We start from the raw sequence: 22,992 nt of genomic DNA on the forward strand, positions 1-22,992 counted from the left end.
GAGAAAAATATGCTAAACCGAGCTTTTTTTGCGGTCCTCTGTGAATTCCCTAAGGAGTTAAAAGGAAACAAGATGTTTTCTGATCTTTTTATCTTTTTTTTTTTTTTTACTAAACATTAAAAACTGTACTTCTTGCAGATGACACAACCTTTTAAATTATTTTCTGTGTTTAATGAAAATATTGGAAAGGTATATTACAAAATATTTCTTGGATTGTTCTTTGGCGATCTGGCCAAAAATATCCAAGTGCAGCTGCTTTCTCGGCACGTGGCGGCCCTGGCGGAGCTCAGCGTCCCACCATCCTCCCTCCTGGACCTGTCTGCCCGCTCCCGATCGCACACTTGGGGCTGTTCTCTGCCTACAGACCATCTTCTGAACGGCAGCCAGCACCTACGGGTTCCTATCCAACCTGGGTGCTCTTAGCCAGTGGGTCTTCCCTGGGGGATCTACAAAGAACTATTCTGATAACACTGCCAGTGGTTCTCAACCTTGGCCATACGCTGGAATCACCTGGAAGCCACTGATCTGGGAGGTGATGAGGCTATGAGGATTATTTAAAGCTCCTTGAGTGATTCTAATGTACGGCCAAAGTCAAGACCACTTCTCCAGCCCAACTTTTCTTCCAAAAAGGAAAAGTCACTGCCCACTGATGCAAGCTCTCAATTTCAATTCCAAAAATCCTCACGGGGGAAGGCTAGGCTCCCGAGGTCAGAGTCCCTGCAGTGTGCCAGGCCTAGGAACAGAAGGTTGGCAGACTAGATGTATCTCTGGGTCCGACTTGTATTGCTCTGTGCATAGGTGAAGGGAAAAGCTGGTCAGCACTCACAAATGATTCCTCTTGCTCTTTTTCCCTGTTGGAAGCAGACATCACACCATTGACTAAAACTCCTGTGTGTCAGGTGCACCTTTTCTGGGGACAGCGTCTGCCTAAGCCTTTGGCATCCAGAGGCGGATTTAACTGCAGGTGCACCGGGCACGTGCCCTGGACCCTGAATTCTGAAGGGCCCCACAAAACCTCAACTTTACACTTTTTTCTAATGTAAGGGGCCCAATATTTTCTTCTGTGTCCAGGGCTTCAACTGACCTTAATCTGCCTCTGTTGGCATCCCATTATGAAGTAAGGAATATGCTTTGCCACTAAAGATATTTCAGGCAATAAAAGGCAGGTGGGAAGATACTCTGGAGGTTGGCAAGCCGTCTCTTCTGCTCCTTGCCATCAAGCCTGGCTTAGAAGGAGATAAACCTGCCCCGATTCTTTTTAAAAAAAGGTTCTCAGCCTTCCGTGTGCATAAGCCACCAGTCCCCAGAAGTTTGTTAAAATGCAGATTGTGGGGCCCCATCTGGGATTTTTATTCCATTGATATGGTTTAGGGCCCAGCAATCAGAATTTTTTATTTTTAATTTAATTTTACATTTTGGCAAGCACATCATTTTTACTTGTATTAAACAAAGTGTTGATTACAATGCTCTCTTCTTACACTTGAATACAGATGACTACATGGAAGAATTTGTTAGTACTAATTCCTAGTGCACACTAAGAACCCAAAAACTATGTTTTATTTGCAAATGGCATTACTGTAGGTTAGTGGTCAAAATGCCACTCCATGTTGGGGCTCATAAATGCCCATAGTTTAATGCAGAACTGAAGTCAGTAGACCATTCCCACAGGTCGGTGCCAGTTAGCCATGCCAGGTTGGGGAGAGTTCTCAGCCAACTCTCCCCACCACCACCATCCCCCTCCAACCCCCCAAATCCAGTAACAACAACAACAAAACCACAACCAACCCCAACCCTTGGAGCATTTTCTGGCCTGGAGGGAATCCACCCAGGTGGCAATGTCTTCCCTCACGTCTCCAGCAGGCAGCGCTGATTTGCTTTTTGTTCCTGATCAGATCCAGTCCCCAGGGTCTTAGAAAGGCCATTAACTTGGACTGAGAATGCCAGCAGGGGCAGGCACTTTAAATCTATCACCTGTCATTTTCACACCAACCACTGTCTTTATTTTACAGATGGTGAAGGTAGTCTTCAGATCATACTGTAGAAAACAGTTTCAGAGGGTGGGCTGGGTGTGAAGGCCCAGGAGGGAGCCTGAGGTTGTCTGTCCTCTCCTGTCCCTCAGGCCAAACCCCCCTGACCCAAGGCTTCTAGAAGCGAGACATTCAGTTCTCATTCTCAGCACCATTTGCTTCTCCAGGTCTCCTCAGGTCTGACCTGGTCTCCTCTCTCCTCCCTCAAGCTCAGGGTCCTGACGGTCCAGCACTTTCTGTCATGCCCACCTGGATCAGGGGGTCAAAGGTCAAAGGTGTCTCAGTTGCAGATAGACCAGATGGCCATAAAATTGTAATAACATTGTGTGGTATCGAGTGGGTACCAGACTTATCAGAGTGGTCACATCACAAGGTTAATTAATCACTATGTTGCACACCTGAAACTAATATAATATTGTATATCGATTGTAACTGAAAACAAATCTTTAAAAAAATTTTAGGCCTGACCTGTGGTGGCGCAGTGGATGGGGTGTCGACCTGGAGATGCTGAGGTCGCAGGTTCGAAACCCTGGGCTTGCCTGGTCAAGGCACAGATGGGAGTTGATGCTTCCAGCTCCTCCCCCCTGTCTCTCTCTGTCTCTCCTCTCTAAAATGAATAAATAAAAATAAAAAAAATTTTTTTTTAATTTTAATTATGCCCACCTAAAAATAAAAGACCTTTCAAAATGAAAAAAAAAAGAAAGAAAAAGAAAGGACTAGTTGACTAATCAGACAAAGCCTAAGGGTGGTTGGTGCTCACTTATGAAAATGTTCAAGATGTAAGTGGAAAATGCAGATTACAAAATGTCAAGTATGAGCTTAAATGTGTGAAATCTATACATGTCATTCATGTGTAGTAAAAAATGGCAAGGTTTCAATTAAGTGGTGTAAAGCCAATGGCCAAGGCCACCATCACAGCAGCCCAGCCCATGCAGGTTCGCACTAGATTCGGACAGTCGGTAAAGAAACTATGGAGCCAAAAACTGATAGGCCATTTTCTTTAATTCTAGCTTGCACCCGGGGGGCAAGTAAAAACACAGACTGGGCTCCAAAACCCACTCACATTCAGTACTCACAAAGCCACTGACTTATCCGAGTTTCCTAGAATCAAAGGTTTCTAGCTCACCAGCCTTATTCTCCTCAGTTCCCCATCTCCTTCCTTCTCCCTGCATAAACTGCACACAAACTGGCATCTCACTCAGCACTCCGCCATCTTGGCTGCTTCTCCTGGCCACATGGCCTCTTTCTGCTGCTCTCTGCTCTGCTCCCTCTGCTCTCTCATGCTAATCATCCCAGGAACCAAGAGCAAGCTCTCATTCTGCCCCCATTTTATAGTGTAGATTCCAAACCTTTAATCTAATATACAAAATAGGGAAGTCTCTAATACAAAGACACTTCTCTGAGGCATGATTGGATTGTACCACCCCACATCAAAACGGGTAGGAAAGGCTTAATCCCAAAACCGAGCCCCAGGCTACAAGGATTCTCAACACACATTAATATCACCTGGGCAACGGCCTCACGTGGGCAGCGGCGTTTTTAACAAAGTGAGCATAATATATTTTATCTGCCCAACAAGTGGTAATGGGGGAGACTGATATCTTAACTATTATTTCTAAATTCTGATACAATGAACATCTCTTACATGTAGGCCCCATGACAGTATCATACAAAAACACTTCACTTATTCATCCCTCCCTCCTCCCTCCTCTGCCAAGCACTGTCTTTTTACTGTCTCCATAGCTTCCCTTTTTCCAGATTCTAGTTGGAATCATACAATATGTAGCCTCTTCATTTTGGGTCCTTTCACTTAGCATAAATTATATTTTAATCAGAAATAAAGTTATAAAATTTAAAACTGTACAGCCTATAGTACCAGCCACTACTTACTTGCCGCTCAAAAAATAAGAAAAGAAAGAAAAATGAAAAGAAAAAGGAAGAAAGCAAGAAAGAAAAGAACAAGAACAAGGAAAAGGTCACTGTCATCTTTTGCCGTTCAGATCACAGAACTCTATGCCACTTTTACAGATTTCTTGCCCTGGGATTTGGGGAATCCTGGGCTGCTCACATATCCCACAGCTTCACTCTGGCTCTCCACCACCTGAGAACTTAGTAGAAATGCAAATTCTTTGAGCCCCACACCTCTACCCAACCGGAAACTCTGGGGGGGGGGGGGGGTAATGAAACTCTGTTTCAAAAGCCCTCCCGGTGATTCGGATGCAGTTTAGTGTGAGAACCACTGACCTCTCAGATTCTAAAGGAAGCCACTTCTTTGCAGGCAAAAAACTGCTAGTAACTTTCAAATGATGATTTTTTTCCTCTCTAGGTACATAGTAGGATCTAAATTTGTTGAGATCCAGGCTTGACCAAGGTCACACTACTGTAGTATGCTGTTAAATAACTAAGCTTATTGACATTAATTGAAAAAAAATTTAAAGCAACAACCAGAGAGACAATATAAACTTGGATTTGGTTTAGACAAGTAATAACAATTATAATTACTTATAATGACCTGCCCACCATTTTTAAATACTGAAATGCTATACTGCTTAAAAATTATATATTAATATTATTTTAAAGCATTGGATAAGCTTTGTTCTTCATTTTATTTTGCTACATGAACATGGCGGTTTCTTCACAACTTAAAAAAATTAGAACATTATGATCCTATTATCTTTCTCCCAACCATTGAAGGCTATCTCTTAAAGAGCGAATCAAAGTGGAGCTGTTTTATGTCTAAACTATTTTCACACCATTTATCACAGTAAAACAACTGATGTTTAAATCTAGAGCAACCTCTCCCGGAACAGTCCAGTTACGTATTCCTTTGTTATTGCGTCTGGTAAGTTGTAACTGAGAACAAAGCCTCCAAAATGGAGCAGACACTACCGGGAGCAGGGGAGCTGTGCATCACCTCGTATATGGATGGCTGATCAAATCAGCCGAGAGCATCACCTCTTCTTGGTTTAGGGCAGTGGTCCCCAACCTTTTTTGGGCCACGGACCGGTTTAAATGTCAGAAAATATTTTCACGGACCGGCCTTTAAGGTGGGACAGATAAATGCACAAAATAAAATTATGCAACCGGCGTCAAAACTGTGGTATTTTTAAATATAATTGTCAAACTTACGAGACAAGCGTCAAGAGTGAGTCTTAGACGGATATAACAGAGGGAATCTGGTCATTTTTAAAAAATAAAACATCATTCAGACTTAAATTTAAATAAAACGGAAATAATGTAAGTTATTTATTCTTTCTCTGTGGACCGGTACCAAACGGCCCACGGACTGGTACCGGTCTGCGGCCCGGGGGTTGGGGACCACTGGTTGAGGGAACACTGCGTTTGACCAGGTAACAGGTTTGGCACCTATAAAGAGTAGTCATTGGACATCAGGATTTGTGTGAATGAGGTGCAGAAAGATGAGAAAAAATTTATACGTAAAACGTATAGTTGATAAAACACTTTAACAATTTACTATAATTATACTAAATGTAATAAGATAATAAAAATTAAAGCCAAGAAGCATCAAATACCAAGTTGAGCAAATGAAAAAATCACATCAAACTCACTGGTAACAATTTACATGTTTATCTACATCTACAGCAAAGTGTCTTATACAGATCAGCCTTTGTCCCATTCTGGACAGACTTGTGATAAAATCCTTCACCCTGGCTCATTCCTCCCCTCAACCTGGTTAAGCATTAACTTAGGCTAAAGACACTCCATTCCGTGACAGCTTACAAACACAGTTGCCCTCTGATCTCCATCTGAAATGATGAAATTTCCTCGCAATCAACCCATTTCAAATTCTCTCTCTCTCTCTCAATCTCTCTTTCTCTCCACTCCCAGACCTCCTGTTTTTAATTCATTCTTGTTGGGTAAATGAGTTTGTAAAATTTGTGTTTTTTGAGTTTGCTCACTTTTATTGTTAAAAATGGCTCTGGACAGCGCCAGGTATGTGACCTGTGAAATTACTAATTACTTTCCTGCTTGGGAAGGGCCATTGTCTTGCTAATGTATGCTGAAGAAGAGGTTTGGCACCAGAAAAGTTTTTAAAAGAGAGAAGGAGAAGGAGAAGAAGAAGGAAGCCATTTTGGCAGAGTGAGAGCAGAGAGAAGGAGATGGGGAATAGAGGTGACGGCTTTTGTGAGCTCCGCTGAGACTGGTGAGGCCTCTGATTCCAGGAAAACCTGGAGAAGATTCTCCTGGTTGTGGAACCGGAGAATGTGTCAGGGGCTTTGGGAGCCCTGTGTGTTTGTTTGCTCATCAGCCAATGCGAGACTTGAATAAAGGAATGGCTCACCACTTTTTTTTGCTACACTGTTTCTTTATCATCTGCCTGAGTCTAATGAGAACCTGCATGTGAATAGCCGCAGCAGCAATGGCGGCAACTATTGGCCATACAACCCTCATTCCTAGATCTCAGAGATTCATTATAGCAATTAAGGAAAAGGAGAAAGAGTTTGACACAGCATATATACGAACAAATTCTAGAATATTACAGGGTCCTGAGGCAACTGAAGGGTCCAGCATGGGGGACCCTCTGTGTGTCTCTGATGGGTGAGGTGGTCCCTTTTCTCTTGCTCCACCCTTTTCTCTGCTGTTGAGTCTGGTGTTTTGCTGAGTTCACACTTATAGAATCAGTTTGCTCACCCTCCCTGACTGGGGATGTAAAGTATGGTCATATTTCCTTAGTTGCCCAGATAACAACCTGTCACCAACCCCTCCCCACATGCCAAGTTAGGCCCCTCAATGGGTCCCCCAATTATGTAGACAATTCCCCAAGATGCAGCCTTAAAAATGTCCTGAAAGAAGTTTTTCTTTCTTTCTACTCTGCTCTCCAGCTTGTCCCTTCTCTGTGTTCCACTCCTTGTGGCCAATGGAATGCACCCTTCCACACAGCCCAGCTGAAGCCAGGCTGCAGCTACGGACAGGACACTACTGAAGATTCAGGGACAGTGAAGAGAAATGATCTCATTGAGAATGGCTTCTCAGAGCAGAGGCTCAGACCCAGCGTCAAGTTCAGGGCCATCACACCTCCTCCCTCCCGTTCCCCGTCTCCCCACCATTCCTCAGGTTTGGCTGTGCTTTTCAGGACTCTAGCTCCTAACAGTCATTTGACCTAGAAGGAGGAAGAGCTTCCTAAAGTCCCAAGTTCCCATTCCTTGTTTGAGACTCCCCCTCTTCCAAAATGATAAAGAGTAGGAATGTCTATCCCCTACGTCTCAGCCTATAGCCTCGGTGCTCAATGGCCCCCAGTGAGCAACTACTGCAGAACATCAGCACAGGTGGGTTATTTGGCCTTAAACTAACACTTAGTGGAGGATGCCAACAGGCCGGGCCAGGCAGAGTCTCTCTGACAAGCTGTCCTCTCCCGCTCTGAACTCCATCCACACCGAAAAGCTCTGTAACACATACGTTCTAAATCTTTACAGAGCTGAGAATATCCCTCCCCGATTCCCCCCCAGTTGACAGGAATTCACAGCGGAGCTTAGCACCACTATTCATATTACCTAACAGAAGGCCTAGCTTTCAGAATCAGAGAAATCTGCGCTCACAATTATGACCAATCAGTTTTCTCCAGGTACAATGGCTGTGTACAAGCTTCACGTTTGTTAAATCAAGGGCCCAAACAAATCATTTGCTCAGGACAAAAGAAGGGCTTGCCTGAGAAGTGAATTTAAATATCCTACTCTTTCAGGGCAGAATCATGTGAAAATATATGTGTGTGTGTGTGTGTGTGTGTGTGTGCAAATATATATCCCATATATATAGTCAGCAAATTATTAGGTAGAAAACAAAGCATGGCCCTATTTGCCAACCCTGTTAACATTTTCTCTATAGTCAGGGAGGGGCAAGAGTAGGTTTATAGTTGTTTATATGAAAAATACAATAATTAATAAATAATAATACAAGAATAAACTGTTTTTGTGTACTCACAACTGTAAACCTACTTTGCCCTACCTTGTATGTATGTAAAACAGATAATAAAAAGGGCATCCTAAGACATGTTATGAAGATTCAAATAATATAGAAAATTTTTCACTGTAAAATAAGTCTCTTTTTTATAAAGGAGAAGCTCGCTCCCTTCCCCCAAGCCACTGATCCCCACAAGGGTGCCTAGCTACAAGGACCAGTCGAGGCTGAAATCCAGTTGTCCTTTTGCCAAGCTGGGCACCCTGCTACCGAGCAGTGTCCACCCAGAAAAAAAGGGGGCACCTTTTTCTAATTTGTGCCAATGCACTCTGTTGGCTTGGAAAACATTTTAATGACTTCTTGAGTATCTTTCCAAAAAGTTAAGTACACACCAGCACATATGCATGTATATGTACTTCTCTCCCCACAAAAAGCTACACTATTCAAAGTTGCCCTTCCTTCTTTTTATAATATTCATTAACTCATTTTAGAGAGGGGGGAGAGAGAGTGAGAAAGACAGGGGAGAGAGGGAGAGAGAAAGAGAGGGAGAAGCAGGAAGCATCAACTCCCATATGTGCCTTGACCAGGCAAGCCCAGGGTTTCGAACCGGCGACTTCAGTGTTTCCAGGTCGACACTTGATCCACTGTGCCACCACAGGTCAGGCCTTCCTTATTTTTCTTTCTCCTACTTTTCTATTTTTGTTCAACTTAATAATATCTCTTGGGGCTTTTTTTTACATAAGCAATACAGATGTTTTTGGTTGTTTTTTTTTTTAAAGGGTCTGTGGTATTTCATTGTATAGCTTTATCAAAGTTTATTTAACTAGTTCCCTTTTTGTGATTGATGGGTGTTTAGGTTGTTTCCATGTTCTTAGCAGGGAGGAAGAAAAGCTTTGAGTTATTACATATAATACTTATATGTATATAATGTAGATATCTATATAATGGTATAGTTTTATGACCATGTTCATTAGGCAATTCCTAGCCGTGGAATTTCTGGCTCAAAAGGCATGGAGGTTTCAAATTTTGACAAATATCGATTGTAACAATTTATATTCCCAAGAATGTCTATATCCTCGTACCCTCATTAACCCTGGGTATTATCAAATGTGTTAAGTTTTACCTATTTCATTTGTTATTTAAGATTTTTTTAAGTATAAGTGATGTTAAATATCTTTTCATTGGTCTGCTGGCCACTTACATATTTTTCCTTTTAGCTATGTGTTCACATCCTTTGCTAATTTTCCTATTAAATTGCTAATCTTTTGTTCACTGAGTTGTAAGATCTCCCTCTCAACCAAAAATTGTTGTTGTTGTTGTTGTTATTATTTTTAATTAATTAAACTAAAATCAATACAATTATTATTATGTGTTGCAGATACATCCTCAGGCATGCTATTTATCTTTTGATTTTGTACATACTACTTTTTGTTCCTCAGAAGTTTCAAAATATCTGTGCTGTCCGATTCACTAGTCATTTTCTTTATGGATTCTCTGTACATGCAACTTTTAAATGACAGTTTTTCCAGATTCTACTTAGTCAAGTTAACAAAACGCATCTTGGGCCTGATTTCAGCCTACACTGTGTGTTTCAAGGTAGCCCCACCCCTGCAATATGTGTGCTCAAAGGACAGCACGTGCTGGACAGAGAGGTATCTGATAAGCTCAGAGGGCTTTGGCCTCACATGTCTCATCGGCACGGACAGCTATGGGAATCGGAATTCCTCTTCATAGACTCCCGAGACTGGCCCAGACGTCCAACAGATGGGGACATGGCCCAACGACTACACTCCTTGTAGAATCATAGAATCAGTCACCCTCTCCTTTTATTAAAGTAGCAGATGGTCACCGTGGCCGGTTGGCTCAGCGGTAGAGCGTCGGCCTAGCGTGCGGAGGACCCTGGTTCGATTCCCGGCCAGGGCACACAGGAGAAGCGCCCATTTGCTTCTCCATCCCTCCGCCGCGCTTTCCTCTCTGTCTCTCTCTTCCCCTCCCGCAGCCAAGGCTCCATTGGAGCAAAGATGGCCGGGCGCTGGGGATGGCTCTGTGGCCTCTGCCTCAGGCGCTAGAGTGGCTCTGGTCACAACATGGCGACACCCAGGATGGGCAGAGCATCGCCCCCTGGTGGGCAGAGCGTCGCCCCTGGTGGGCGTGCCGGGTGGATCCCAGTCGGGCGCATGCGGGAGTCTGTCTGACTGTCTCTCCCTGTTTCCAGCTTCAGAAAAATGAATGAAAAAAAAAAATGTAGCAGATGGTCAACTTAATTAAATGTAATTAATTCAACTAAAATCAATACAATTCATACTATTTGGGGGGGATTATTGTAGGGTTCTCTCTCTCTCTCTCTCTCCCTAGCTTCCTCTCTCTCTCTCCTTCTTTCTCTCCCCCTCCCCAGAATGATAGAAGACATTTTAAAAATTAAAAGCAACCTAGTTATTAATATTTTATGTTTAATTTTGTTTCTTACAGGCAACTTCAAAAGATGGTCCATGATATTAAGAACAATGAAGGTGGAATAATGAACAAAATAAAAAAGTAAGTTAGATTCCAATGCACTATGCGAGCACTCCCATGAATAGCTTCTTGTGCCAGCCAGCCTTTGCTGGGGGGAGGACACAGGGTTGTGCTACCCGAGTGAGGAGCTGCAGCCTCTCTAGCATGTAACCCTTTCTTAGCCGTGGCTAGAGCCCACGGTGCGCAGAGCCACACTCAGGAAACGTGGTGAGTGAATGGGGTGGTTCGCGGGGCACCCTGCTTTTCCCTCTCACTGTTCACAAGGTGAGCGATGCCATCGGAGGTGCTGAGCAAAGGCCAAAACGACGTTTACTGAAGCAGGAAAATCAGTTTCCGAAACCATTTAGCTCAGGGCACAGTTGGAGAAACCCGAAACAGATACAAGAACACATCCCCGGCTTCCCTAGGATGCCATACCTGATCCCATAGTTTACTTTTTGAATTATTACCTTAAATGGTGTTTTCAGTCGGCACTTGGAGAGGGAAAGCTAGAATTCTAAATCTTCCTGCACACCAAAAGCTCTTAAGCTTTTTTAAAAAGAGAACGAAAATTGTACATGAAATTGTCCATACTTGCATTTGACACTCAAAATCTAAATCAAGAGGAAAGGGGAAATGTTAGTCTGTTAAGTTTTCTTTTCTCCCACTGGGTGGATCCCAGTTGGGGCGCATGTGGGAGTCTGTCTTACTATCTCCCTCCCACCCCCCGCACTTAAATAAAAGTTATTATTGTTCTTTCAAAAAAGTAATACAGTTTCACCAGGGGAGAAAAATCAAAGAGTTCAGAGTTGTATGAAGTCAAAATCTCTCCCTTTTCATATCCTCACTTTAACCCACTCCCCAGAAATGGGCACTGTCATGTGCAGGCTTGGTATAGAAATCTATATGTATAAGTTTGTACCCACACACATACATATACTGACATAGATATAACATGCATACATTTTCATCATGAGTGGCATCATACTACATAAACCATTCTACCAACTTGCTATGTTTGGTAATTATACTTAATGCTCTATCATGGACATCTTCCATTATTGGTATGTGAAAAAAACCCATATTCCCTTTTAAACAGCTGATTAATAGTCTGTATAAATGTGTTATTGTTCATTTAACCAACTATATACTGTTGGACATTTTTAAAGGGAGCGGGGGGAGTTTAAACTGGCACAACATTTTTGGAGGGCAATTTGATAATATCAATTTAGATAAAATCAAAATTTTGTGTGCATTTCTTTCAGTTCAATTGTCACAAGTAATATTTCAGTAAATATCTTTTGGAGATTTTGAGTAATACAGAAAGCTAACTTCTTGAAATGAAATTTCTGGGTGGAAGGATTTGTATGTACCCTTAAAGTTTTTATTGATATTGCTTTCCAAAAAATTTGTACCACCAATAGTATGTGAAAGTACATTTCCTATGCCTTCAGAAGAGATACTCTTAAAAGTAAGCAATCACATTTTGTGGTCTTTCAGACTATAGAACATAAATGAGCCTCAATATGTATAAGTGATCCTCATCAAATAATTAAAATGATCTTCTGCTTATGGGGCAATAGTCATCTCATAGAGGAGGAGAATTCGTCTTCATATTCGGTCCTGTGACTGGGAGAGATGTGTGACTGTTTTCATTTATTATCTCAGAATTTCATCGAATGAGAGAATCCTGCTAGTCATTGTTTTAACCACTAACAATTCTAGATTATCCCACAGTTGCCAGTTTTACTACATACCAGTTTTCTTAATAGTAGGAAGCCTCTATATGAAATGTCTATTCCATGGTCAGTCATACTTACAGCAGCCATGAGGTTCAAATTTTTCCAGATGATTTCTATTGCATTATCCCCATTGTCTCCAAATACACTTTTACTTGACAAACCATGTTTCTGCTCAGCTTGGAAAATATGGCCGCCATTGTCATTCCCCTGGGTGAAGCCAATGGCCCTTTGGTTCTAAGTGACATGCAGTTCTTTGCTCTCACTGGTAGCCAGGCAACAGGTGCCACCTCGAAAGGAGGAAACACGGTTGAACACACTGGTTTCCTAACACAAGACTGACAGGGTGTCACTGATCCATGGCCGAATGAGAACATGAGGGCCTTAGAGTGGTGGGGGTTGTGTGCAGCTGCTGGCTGCTAAGTGAGGCCCACACCACGCCTTTTATTCCTGGTGAGTGTTCAGAGACCAGCAGTCCTTCCTGAGTCTGTCCCATATTCTAAGATGATGACCTTCATACAATTGGAGAGTATTAAAACACCCTTTCTTTTCTTTTATGCAATGATTATGAAAATAAGTAATAGTTGGTTTGTGCTGTTTGAAATTTTACTGGCCCATAGATAGACCTGGCACCAGATCCAGTTTTGTCTTCGTTTTTCTTCCCTACAACACGTTTGGTAGTCTCTCCCCAGACCTCATCTAGGTCTAACGATCACATCTTCCAGCACACCCTGCTGGCTTTCTATGAGAACTGAATGAAGTAGTAGATATGAGAGCCTTTAGGAAAACACAAAGCAGAATTTTCATGGAAATACAAATATTGTAATTTTTGCATTATTACAATTCCAATTTATAAGACTTGTTTTTTTATAATCAAACGTGAATTTATGAAATGCTTTTCCCCCCCAAGAATGAAATATATTCTGTATGTAATGATTACAGTATAAGCTACTTCTACAGGATGTGATATTTTAGTAAATAAAGTCTACTGGATATAGAGGTTTTATTTATACATTTAATTTTTTAATTAAATAAATGACTCTTTAAATACTATGGATAGTTTATTAAAAATAGTAATTTATATAAACCTTACCTATTTCATATAATGGAAAGGAAGGGGTTGCTAGTACTTATAAAAAGACTAAAAATTAGGATATGTTTTTAAAATGTAATTTTAATGTTTTCTTTTAATGAGTGGGGAAGGATTGTGAATATATGTATAAAAATACTATTGTAGTTTTGAAAGTGCTTGAAACAGGTCAACTTCTAAATAAGTGAAATATCACAACCCCAACTTAGAAAGACTCACTGCTCAGTTATTTGTTAGTGTTTTAATCGCACAAAAATAATTCAGCTCAACCTCCAGCTAAAGTGTTCACTATAACTAAGTTTTCCTAGTAAAACATTTATTAAATTACAGTACATCTTCCCTTACCTGCCTATCAACCAATCAACACTTATCTTCCTTAAACCTCTGGACTCAGTATTCACTACTACTCTGCCCTCTCAAAGTCCCTCCTCTGCTTGGCTTTGTCAAGTCACAGCTGCATTGTGCACTGGCGACACAGAGAGCGGTGAAAAACCTCTGATTAACAGCTTTGCTACATTTTCAATATGTTTAGTCTTTTAATGTGATGGGTCCAAAGAAGCCATTATTCTATGAGTTATCTATTATCTCTCTCTATCTGCTTATATTTATATTATGGGCCTTGACTACAGTTGTCCCACCCACTGACTGTTTGTCTAATGGTTGTTACCTACAGGCTGAAAGTCAAAGCACCTCCCAGTGTTCCTCGAAGGGACTATGCCTCCGGTAAGAGTATTTCTAAAATACTTGGATTCTTGACCAATGTAGTGGTTCTCTTTGTGTCTGAAAAGGGAACTGTGTTCTACTTACCTGAAAACAAAGAGTCTCTGTTTTAATTTTAAGAATGACTAAATTCCATCCATCCATCCGTCCGTCCATCCACCACTCATCTATTTATTAAATATTTATGAAGCACCGTCCATGTGCCAGGTACAGGGTCTTAGGTAGAAACACAGTGCTACACAAGACAGATAGAGCTCCACACTCACAGAATTTATAAAAGGGGAGATAGGTGATGTTAAAAGCAATTACAATTCAGTGTCATGGGGAAGCACAAAGTTCTACAGCAGCACAGGCCTTCCCCAAGTTACAAACGAGATGATAGGTTCTGTAGGTTTGAAAATGTTTAAGTATCGTATATTTATATGCAGAGAGAGGTAAAAATAAATACTGTGTTAAGACAAACATCTATCTAAGTTGCATTTACTAGGTAAGTGTACCTGTTCTAACTTACATATAAAGTCAACTTAAGAACAAACCTGCAGAGCCCATCTTGTTCACAACCTGGGGACTGCCTGTATCTAATCTAAGCAGAGGTGGCGGACGGGGGGGAGCTGGAGAAGGGAAGGCTTCCTGGATGAAGAACCGTGGATATTTGAAAGGAGGTGAATCGTGGGAGTAAATTATCGATGGCACATGGTCACTTAATCCTCTCCAAGTTTAGCCCTACAACCCCATTCCAACTAGAATCAACTTTGCCAGGGGAGAATAGTTAGTCTTGAAATAGGTCGTTTTTATGGCAGTGGTGAGCAAAGTAAATTAGCCAACATACTCTCCTTTTCTGGAAGGAATGAATGCCTTGGGAGGATAGGTTTAAAATGTTTCTAATGGCTTAAATGTAAATATTTCTCGGACACGGACAGATCTATACAGCCCTTAGTACAAATAAATAAACAAACAAACTCATTTTTCTTTCCAACTTCTAAAAAAGAAAAGAAATCAGAGCATGCTATACATGTTAAGTACCCAAAGGTTTGATGGGAAAATGATAAACTCATAGAGTGTCAGATTTAAAAGGAGCCCAAGAGGTTATATAGGCTGACATCCAATACAATGCTTACACCTACCCACCACCATGTACCACAGACAAGGCCCACTTTCTGCTCTGACATCTCCTGCGACGAGCTCCCACACCTGTCTGGTCCAGTCAGGCTCAGGCAGCCCCGGTGGGACGTAGATATGATCCATTTCCTTGTGGCTTCCATAGTCTGTCCTGATGGGCACACAGTACCGGTCTTTAAATATTAAAGAAAGTAGAACAGTTGTTCTGTGTAACTTCAGGGATAGAATTAAGAGTTAGGTCGTTTGAACATTTCCTCCTCTAGAATAAACATCTCCAGGTGCTTCAGCTGTTCTGCACATACTGAGATTCACTCAACCAACATTACGCGAACGTGTCCTCTGTGATCCTCACTGAGCTAGATGTGAAGAGGGGAACAAAATACAGTGTCTGACCTTAAGGTGCTCAATGTCTAGTGGGGAGTCAGGTAATAAACCGGAATGCCAACAGGTCATTATAAATTACCAAACATGCTCCCTGCTCCTGTTGTGAAGGGAAATGGCAGATGCCGTGACAGGAATTCACTATGGGGCAGGGGAACAATTAGGCAGCTGGGGAAGGTCTTACTAAGGAGACATTTCAAGTGAGTCCTGGGGGATGAGCAGAAACATTTGTCGTTTCTGTAGGTGAACCAACAGCATTGGAGATGCTGAACACAACTAGTAGAAGCTCAGGGGCAGTTCTTGGAAACCTGAGGAGACTGACACATGGACATCAGGACGGATGTTCCCTGATGATCCCCTCACACGCACTGTCTTCTCGCTCAGGCCCCTCCCTTTCCTGTGTCTTTTACTTGGGCAAAAGACAGGTAGCATTCATCGCTATTCATTCTTTTGCCTAACCCGCACACACCAGGGATGATGGTTGATTCCTCCTCTTCCTTCCCTCGCTACAAAAGTTAATCTCCAAAGCCTATTCATTCTAGCTTTTAAGTGTCTCTCAAGTGTTTGTCCCTCTCACTTCACATAGCTAGAGCTCAGACCCCTCTCGTCAGACTGCTTGTCCTCGTACAGAAACCCCTGGGCGGTCTCCTTAATTCCTGACTCTATGTGCTCCTCTCAACCTCCACCAGAGAGTTCTTCTTAAATACCTTTGCCTAAATATTCTCCTGGCTTTACATCATCAACAGGAGGAACCGCAAATGACTGAGCCCGCATACAAGGCCCTTCCGTGTCTAGCTGCATGGCTGTGGAACCCTGGGCAGCACACTCTTCTCCCCGTACCCGCCTCTCACAGGGGCTGAAACAGGGGCCGTCAGGTTCCTGCCCGTGCTAGGACTCCACACTCACAGAAACAAGGCTGCAGAGCTGGGCCCGGTGACAAAGCAAGCTTCTTCTAACCCAGGGGTCCCCAAACTTTTTACACAGGGGGCCAGTTCACTGTCCCTCAGACCATTGGAGGACTGGACTATAAAAAAAAACTATGAACAAATCCCTATGCACATTGCACATATCTTATTTTAAAGTAAAAAAACAAAACGGGAACAAATACAATATTTAAAATAAAGAACAAGTAAATTTAAATTAACAAACTGACCAGTATTTCAATGGGAACTATGCTTCTCTCACTGACCACCAATGAAAGAGGTGCCCCTTCCGGAAGTGCGGTGGGGGCCGGATAAATGGCCTCAGGGGGCCGCATGCGGCTTGCGGGGGCCGTAGTTTGGGGACCCCTGTTCTAACCTTCCCTGCTTTAGGAAGTTGCATCTTCCAGTTTGTACTTAATCTCTTGGGTCTCAGCTGGGTCTCCCAAGTCATTACTACTTAAAAGGCGACCCCTAGTGTGCAGTATCAACATTACCTGAGAGTTGTTAGAAATGCATGTAGAATCTCTACCCCACCCTAGAACTAAGGGATCAGAATTTGTCTCCTCCTCCTCCTCCTCCTCCTCCTCCTCCTCCTCCTCCTCCTCCTCCTCCTCCTCCTCCTCCTTCTCCTTCTCCTTCTCCTTCTCCTTCTCCTTCTTTTTGAGAGGGAGAGAGAGAGACAGGAACACTGAGCTGCTCCTGTATGTGCCCTGACCGGGCATCGAACAGGCAACCTCCGTACTCCAGAACGATGCTCCAGAGATAACCGTCCAGGGCTTAACTTTTACTGATTCTTAGAGAGACAGAGAGAGGAAGGAAGAGAGAGCTCTGGGAGAGAAAAAGGATTTGTTGTTCCACTCAGTCATGCATTTTCTGGGTTGCTTCCCGTGTGTGCCCTGACCGGGGATCGAGCCCACAACCTTGCTTTTTTGGGACAACGCTCTTAACCAACTGAGCTAACAGGCCAGGGCCAGAATTTGCAGAAGTAGAGCTGCAGGGGATTTGAGTGTATATTAAATTTGAGACACCCTGCTATAAACCACCAACTCTGCCCTTACTGCTGTTCCTGAACTGAGAGACAAACTCATTGCAGTTCCAGGATCTCAGAAATTCACCAAACCAATAGGGCTTTGCCTGCTCTCCTGTGCCCAGAAAAGGTCCTCCGGCAAAACCACATCACTGCCTGCAGTTAGTGCCTCCCTGCCACTCCCCTCCCCACCCCAACCCTTGTCCCAGAAGCATTTCCTTCCAGCTGCTTCCTCTGAGACTTGGGGACCCTGAGCAGTTGCAGGTCCAGTGCCTCAGAAACCAGACCGGACAGCTCCTCTTGAACCCAGGGAGTCTGAAAGGTCCTCAAAGGTGCCAGGGCCTGGAGACCTTAGCCCAGCAGACCTCCGGAGCCCCAGAGGCCAGTCAAGAGCCCCCCGGAGGCCTGTGCAGAACTGTCCACCCAAAAACTCCTGAAACAGCCCACCTGGCTCCCCCGGATGCTGGAATTCTGTCCTTTCCCAGTCACAGAAGCGAATAACCAAGCAAGCGTGTTGATCTTGGAGGTGTTGACCCACAGAAAGTGGAGGCTGGAAAGGACCAGCGCCCCGCAGCGGGCAGCAGAAGAGTCACCACAGTCCCGCCTCTCCTAGAGAGTAGAAGGACGAAGCTTGAATTATACCAGGAAGAGGGGCCTGGACCTCCTACAGACGCAGGTCAGGCCAGGGTGGAGCCTGCTGCTTTCAGTTCAGACTTGTCAATCGTGCTTTGTCTCCAAGGAGGGACCACTGCCTGCAGGGACCTCGTGGTTCACTGAGCAGAATGACTTACGCTGAAGCAGCTGGTATTCAGGAAGGGAAGATGTTCAAAATACGTTGTGTTTATTCTGTTCTGGGCATTAATCTAAGCTCTTTACAGACATTAGCTTATTTACTCTCCCATTCGCACCATTATATAGAAATGACTACCTGGGTTTCCCAGATGAAGAAAACACATCTCAGGAACACGAAGTACCGGGCCCACGGTTACCGCAGCCGCTGCAAGAAGCCCACGCCAGGCTTGCATTCCATTCTTCCTCCCTTTGACCCAAGCTGAGATGCTTATACTGCTCTGGGGAATTTCTCACTGTTCTGAAGGTCCAGAGTCTCTGACAGCGACACCAGAACCCGCTTTCCAGTTTGTGCACTTTCATAGTTGAACAGCCTCCTCTGTCTTTGAAGTCTGAGGTCTGGCTCCGGAGGAGAAGAGACCAGTCATGGTGACCGGAGTCTGCTGGGGTCATTGCAGAAGCTCCGCCGGTCACTGTAAACAGCCCTGAGAGGTCAGAACTCCTGGATGCCTGGGCTCTGGTCCCCAGGGGCCGGTGTGATGTCCCCAGGAGGCCCACCTTCCCCTCCCACCACTGATGTCCCCCAGGCAGGAGAGCAGAGCAGTGGTGGACAGAGGACGTTACCTGCACAGGGGTTCTTGGGTAAATGTCCACCACGGAAATATAAGAGGTGCATATGCATAACAGCCCTCTGTCCACAAAAGCAGTAAAGTATAACTCTGCTTTTGTCCACCGCCCCGTGTCCCTAGTGAAGCAGCATTCACTTTGCTCTCCATCCCATAAGTACTCTCACTGGCGGTACCAACAAAGCCCAGGTGGGGAGAGCTGGTTCCGCATCAGTCCTGCCTCATGAAACTGAGAACAAAAGAAGGCAACTTTGACTCAGAGGTCCTGAGAGCCGAGAAAGTCAAGCTATTCACGTTAGGGATAACAGGCACCAGAGAGGCCGAGTGATGAGCCAAGATCACACAGCCCGGTGATGGCTAAGCCAGGACTCTGTCCCCCACCTATGCACACCCACCCCCCTATTAATAGGGCACTGGGCAGGGATGAATAACTACACCGGAAGGGAATTTCTAAGGTATATTTCCCTTAGCCAGGCTGGAGCTGGGCCTTGGACTCGGTCCCCCACACTAAGTCCCATTCCTCTCGCTCCTCAGGGAACACCTAGTGAGACTGTCCACCCACGGCCTCCCCTGCAGCCTCTGGAGTTCTGCTTTCTGTCCCTCCCCTGAATCTGTCCCCACCACCGCAGCTGGTCCCCCTGACTTCCTTCTTTCCTCCCCGCATCCCACTGCGGTCTCCCCATTGGTCCCTCTCCCACCACCAGCCCTGAAGGAGGAGAAATGGGGGAGGGGGGGCAGGGTGGAAGCAGAGCCACCCCGAGGCGTGTCAGACACAGAGCTGTGGAGCGCACCCCTCGGAGCCCATGGCCGGATGCCGCCAGCACTGATGACCCAGACCGAAAGGGATTTCACTGCCTTGTCTTCACCCCTTCAGTCAGGATCACTTTGCAGAGCCCTCTGCTGTCCTGCCAGCCGTCCCCTCCGCTCCCCAGGACCCTTGATGGCAGCCTTGGCTGAGCTCCTCACACACCACCCTCGCCATGAGCTCCTCACACACCACCCTCACCATGAGCTCCTCACACACCACCCTCGCCATGAACTCCTCACACACCACCCTCACCATGAGCTCCTCACACACCACCCTCGCCATGAGCTCCTCACACACCACCCTCACCATGAGCTCCTCACACACCACCCTCGCCATGAGCTCCTCACACACCACCCTCACCATGAGCTCCTCACACACCACCCTCGCCATGAACTCCTCACACACCACCACCCTCACCATGAGCTCCTCACACACCACCCTCACCATGAGCTCCTCACACACCACCCTCACCATGAGCTCCTCACACACCACCCTCACCATGAGCTCCTCACACACCACCCTCACCATGAGCTCCTCACACACCACCCTCACCATGAGCTCCTCACACACCACCCTCGCCATGAGCTCCTCACACACCACCCTCGCCATGAGCTCCTCACACACCACCCTCGCCATGAGCTCCTCACACACCACCCTCGCCATGAGCTCCTCACACACCACCCTCGCCATGAGCTCCTCACACACCACCACCCTCGCCATGAGCTCCTCACACACCACCCTCGCCATGAGCTCCTCACACACCACCCTCGCCATGAACTCCTCACACACCACCCTCGCCATGAGCTCCTCACACACCACCCTCGCCATGAGCTCCTCACACACCACCCTCGCCATGAGCTCCTCACACACCACCCTCGCCATGAGCTCCTCACACACCACCCTCGCCATGAGCTCCTCACACACCACCACCCTCGCCATGAGCTCCTCACACACCACCCTCGCCATGAGCTCCTCACACACCACCCTCACCATGAACTCCTCACACACCACCCTCACCATGAGCTCCTCACACACCACCCTCGCCATGAGCTCCTCACACACCACCCTCGCCATGAGCTCCTCACACACCACCCTCACCATGAGCTCCTCACACACCACCCTCGCCATGAGCTCCTCACACACCACCCTCACCATGAGCTCCTCACACACCACCCTCACCATGAGCTCCTCACACACCACCCTCACCATGAGCTCCTCACACACCACCCTCACCATGAGCTCCTCACACACCACCCTCGCCAGCCTCTCCGTCTCCAGCTTGTCCCTGGGACCACAGTGTCCACTGCAGCTGGAACATCTCCTCGGCTGGCGATGACCCAGCTTTGTTTTCCCTTTGGGCATATCCTGTGACTCTCTGACACGTCTGCGCCTTCTGCCTGCCCCCTCCCATCCCTCAGCTGAGCCCTGCTCCGCGGCTGACACCGCCTGTCTTACAGCCCGGAGGGCACACCCTCCTTCATCTTCACTCGCTTGCCCAAGTCCCACTGGACCTTCGGGGACCAGTTCGACTCCATCTTTGACATTAAGCCTCATGCAACCTCTCTGCCCTCACCGAACGCACCCTTCTCGAACGCTCCCAGCACCAGGCCGTGATTCCAGGTGCTGGAGAACTTATCAAGGACTTTTACATCGCCCTGCTGTCTGATACACAATTGTTCTCCTAGACACGAGGTCTTTTATTACCGTTGTTCAGGGTGGCTTGGTCAGGAGACCTTGAAATTTGGGGTTCTTTTGGCCTGAGATGGGATCCTGGTTTTTTCCCTTAAGCACTGTGTGAACCAGGACAGGTCTGTAACTTCCCCAAGCCCCAGATAAGATTACCCATCCTTCACGTTATTGTGAGAATTAAGGAGAAAGTCAGTTAATAGTAATAACTATCACTCGCTGGGCCCTTACTCTGTCAGGTACTCTTCTAAGCACTTGCTATCTGTTTTCATTTTCATTCTCTCAAAACGCTATGATACGGGTACTATTATTAGTGTCCATTTTAACGATGAGAAACCTGAGGCCCAGAGGTTAAGCAATTTGCCAAAGGTCACTCTGCTAGCAAATGGCAGGATCAGGATTTTAAGCAAAACAACCTGACCCTGCATGTCTTGGCCTGGAGCAGACGCTGAGATGGGGGCCACCGTCATGTGTGGCCATTGTCATGTGTCTCACCATGTCGGGTGCTGCAGCCTCAGGCTTGGGAGGGGCATGCGAATTGCAAAGGCTGGGCCAAGCAAGGGGAGGAGTCCCTCTACTGTGTGGCATGAAATTATGACACAGTCAGTTGAGCATATGACCCAAACCAGGTACCTGACACACAGTAGAAAAAGCTTCCTCCAACAAGGAGGCCCAACCAGCATCTCAGCTTCCTGACAGGAGCATTAAATCCCACACCCAAAATTAAACCAGCTGGTCCGTATTAAACTAGAATTTACCCTCCTGAGAATTTCAACCACTACAAGAGGCTTTCTTGGATTCATGTCATGGTTGCCATTAGAGTGACATAGAATCGGTATTGTTTCTGTGGGTTTGAGAATTGTCAATGCCCCAGAGATCACTAAGTAACATTAATACAGCATTTACTGCTTATCAGGCTTCGCAAAGCACTGCACAGGTACAATGTCACCTGACTCTCATAAAAACATAAGGCAGGCACTATTCTTATCCTTGTTTTACAGGTGAGGAAATTGAGCTTTAAACCCAATGATTATAGGCCCGATAATCTTCCTACAAGGTCAGGGTGCCTAACTCTTGTACAACAGCATGAACTTTCTGATGAACCAGCACCGGTCCACGGACCGATGGTTGAAAACCACTGCTTTCAATAATTAAAGCGCTGGTCTACCGCCAAGTAGGTAGCAAAAACCAGAGCCGGGATCAGAACCCAGGGAGTCTGGTTCTACACCCATGACCTGCACACTGTCAGAGGCTCCCTGAGAGACTGGAAAACCACCCACTACTTTCGACCTAGGGCTCTGTCTTGTCACGCTTTTCAGTGCGGACTACGGGCTGCAAGGTTGTGACTGTCAGTCTGGTTGCTCATGGAGCCAGAAGGTGGTTGTAGCTGCGGGAGGGTGGGGCATCATCAAATAACCTCTACCACATGATGCTTTTGTCTCTCTACTGTCCCCATGTGCCATGATGCCTGGATCGGGCCATTCCTGTTTCTCCCAGGTTTCGCCTGAATGCTCAGTGGAGGGCCAGGTGGCTCACACGAGATTTCAGCGGCAGGAGCCGACAGACAGCCAGACCTCCAATCTAGCCCCCACATTAGCTAGTCATGTGCCTTCAGACAGATTTTGCAACTTCTCTTAGCCTCCGTTTC

At 45.5% G+C, this 22,992-nt stretch overlaps 1 protein-coding gene across 1 annotated transcript in view; it reads left to right on the top strand.

The window, feature by feature from the left end:
* BLNK (B cell linker) overlaps positions 1–22,992 on the top strand; it is a 97,755-nt gene that overhangs the window by 21,015 nt on the left and 53,748 nt on the right. The window contains exons 2-3 of the mRNA XM_066354935.1: positions 10,413–10,478; positions 13,939–13,988. Coding sequence (XP_066211032.1) covers positions 10,413–10,478; positions 13,939–13,988 — 116 coding nt within the window. The remainder of the gene's footprint in view (positions 1–10,412; positions 10,479–13,938; positions 13,989–22,992) is intronic.

The sequence above is a fragment of the Saccopteryx leptura genome, chromosome 13, assembly GCF_036850995.1.
Source record: "Saccopteryx leptura isolate mSacLep1 chromosome 13, mSacLep1_pri_phased_curated, whole genome shotgun sequence".
Taxonomy (NCBI): Eukaryota; Metazoa; Chordata; class Mammalia; order Chiroptera; family Emballonuridae; genus Saccopteryx; species Saccopteryx leptura.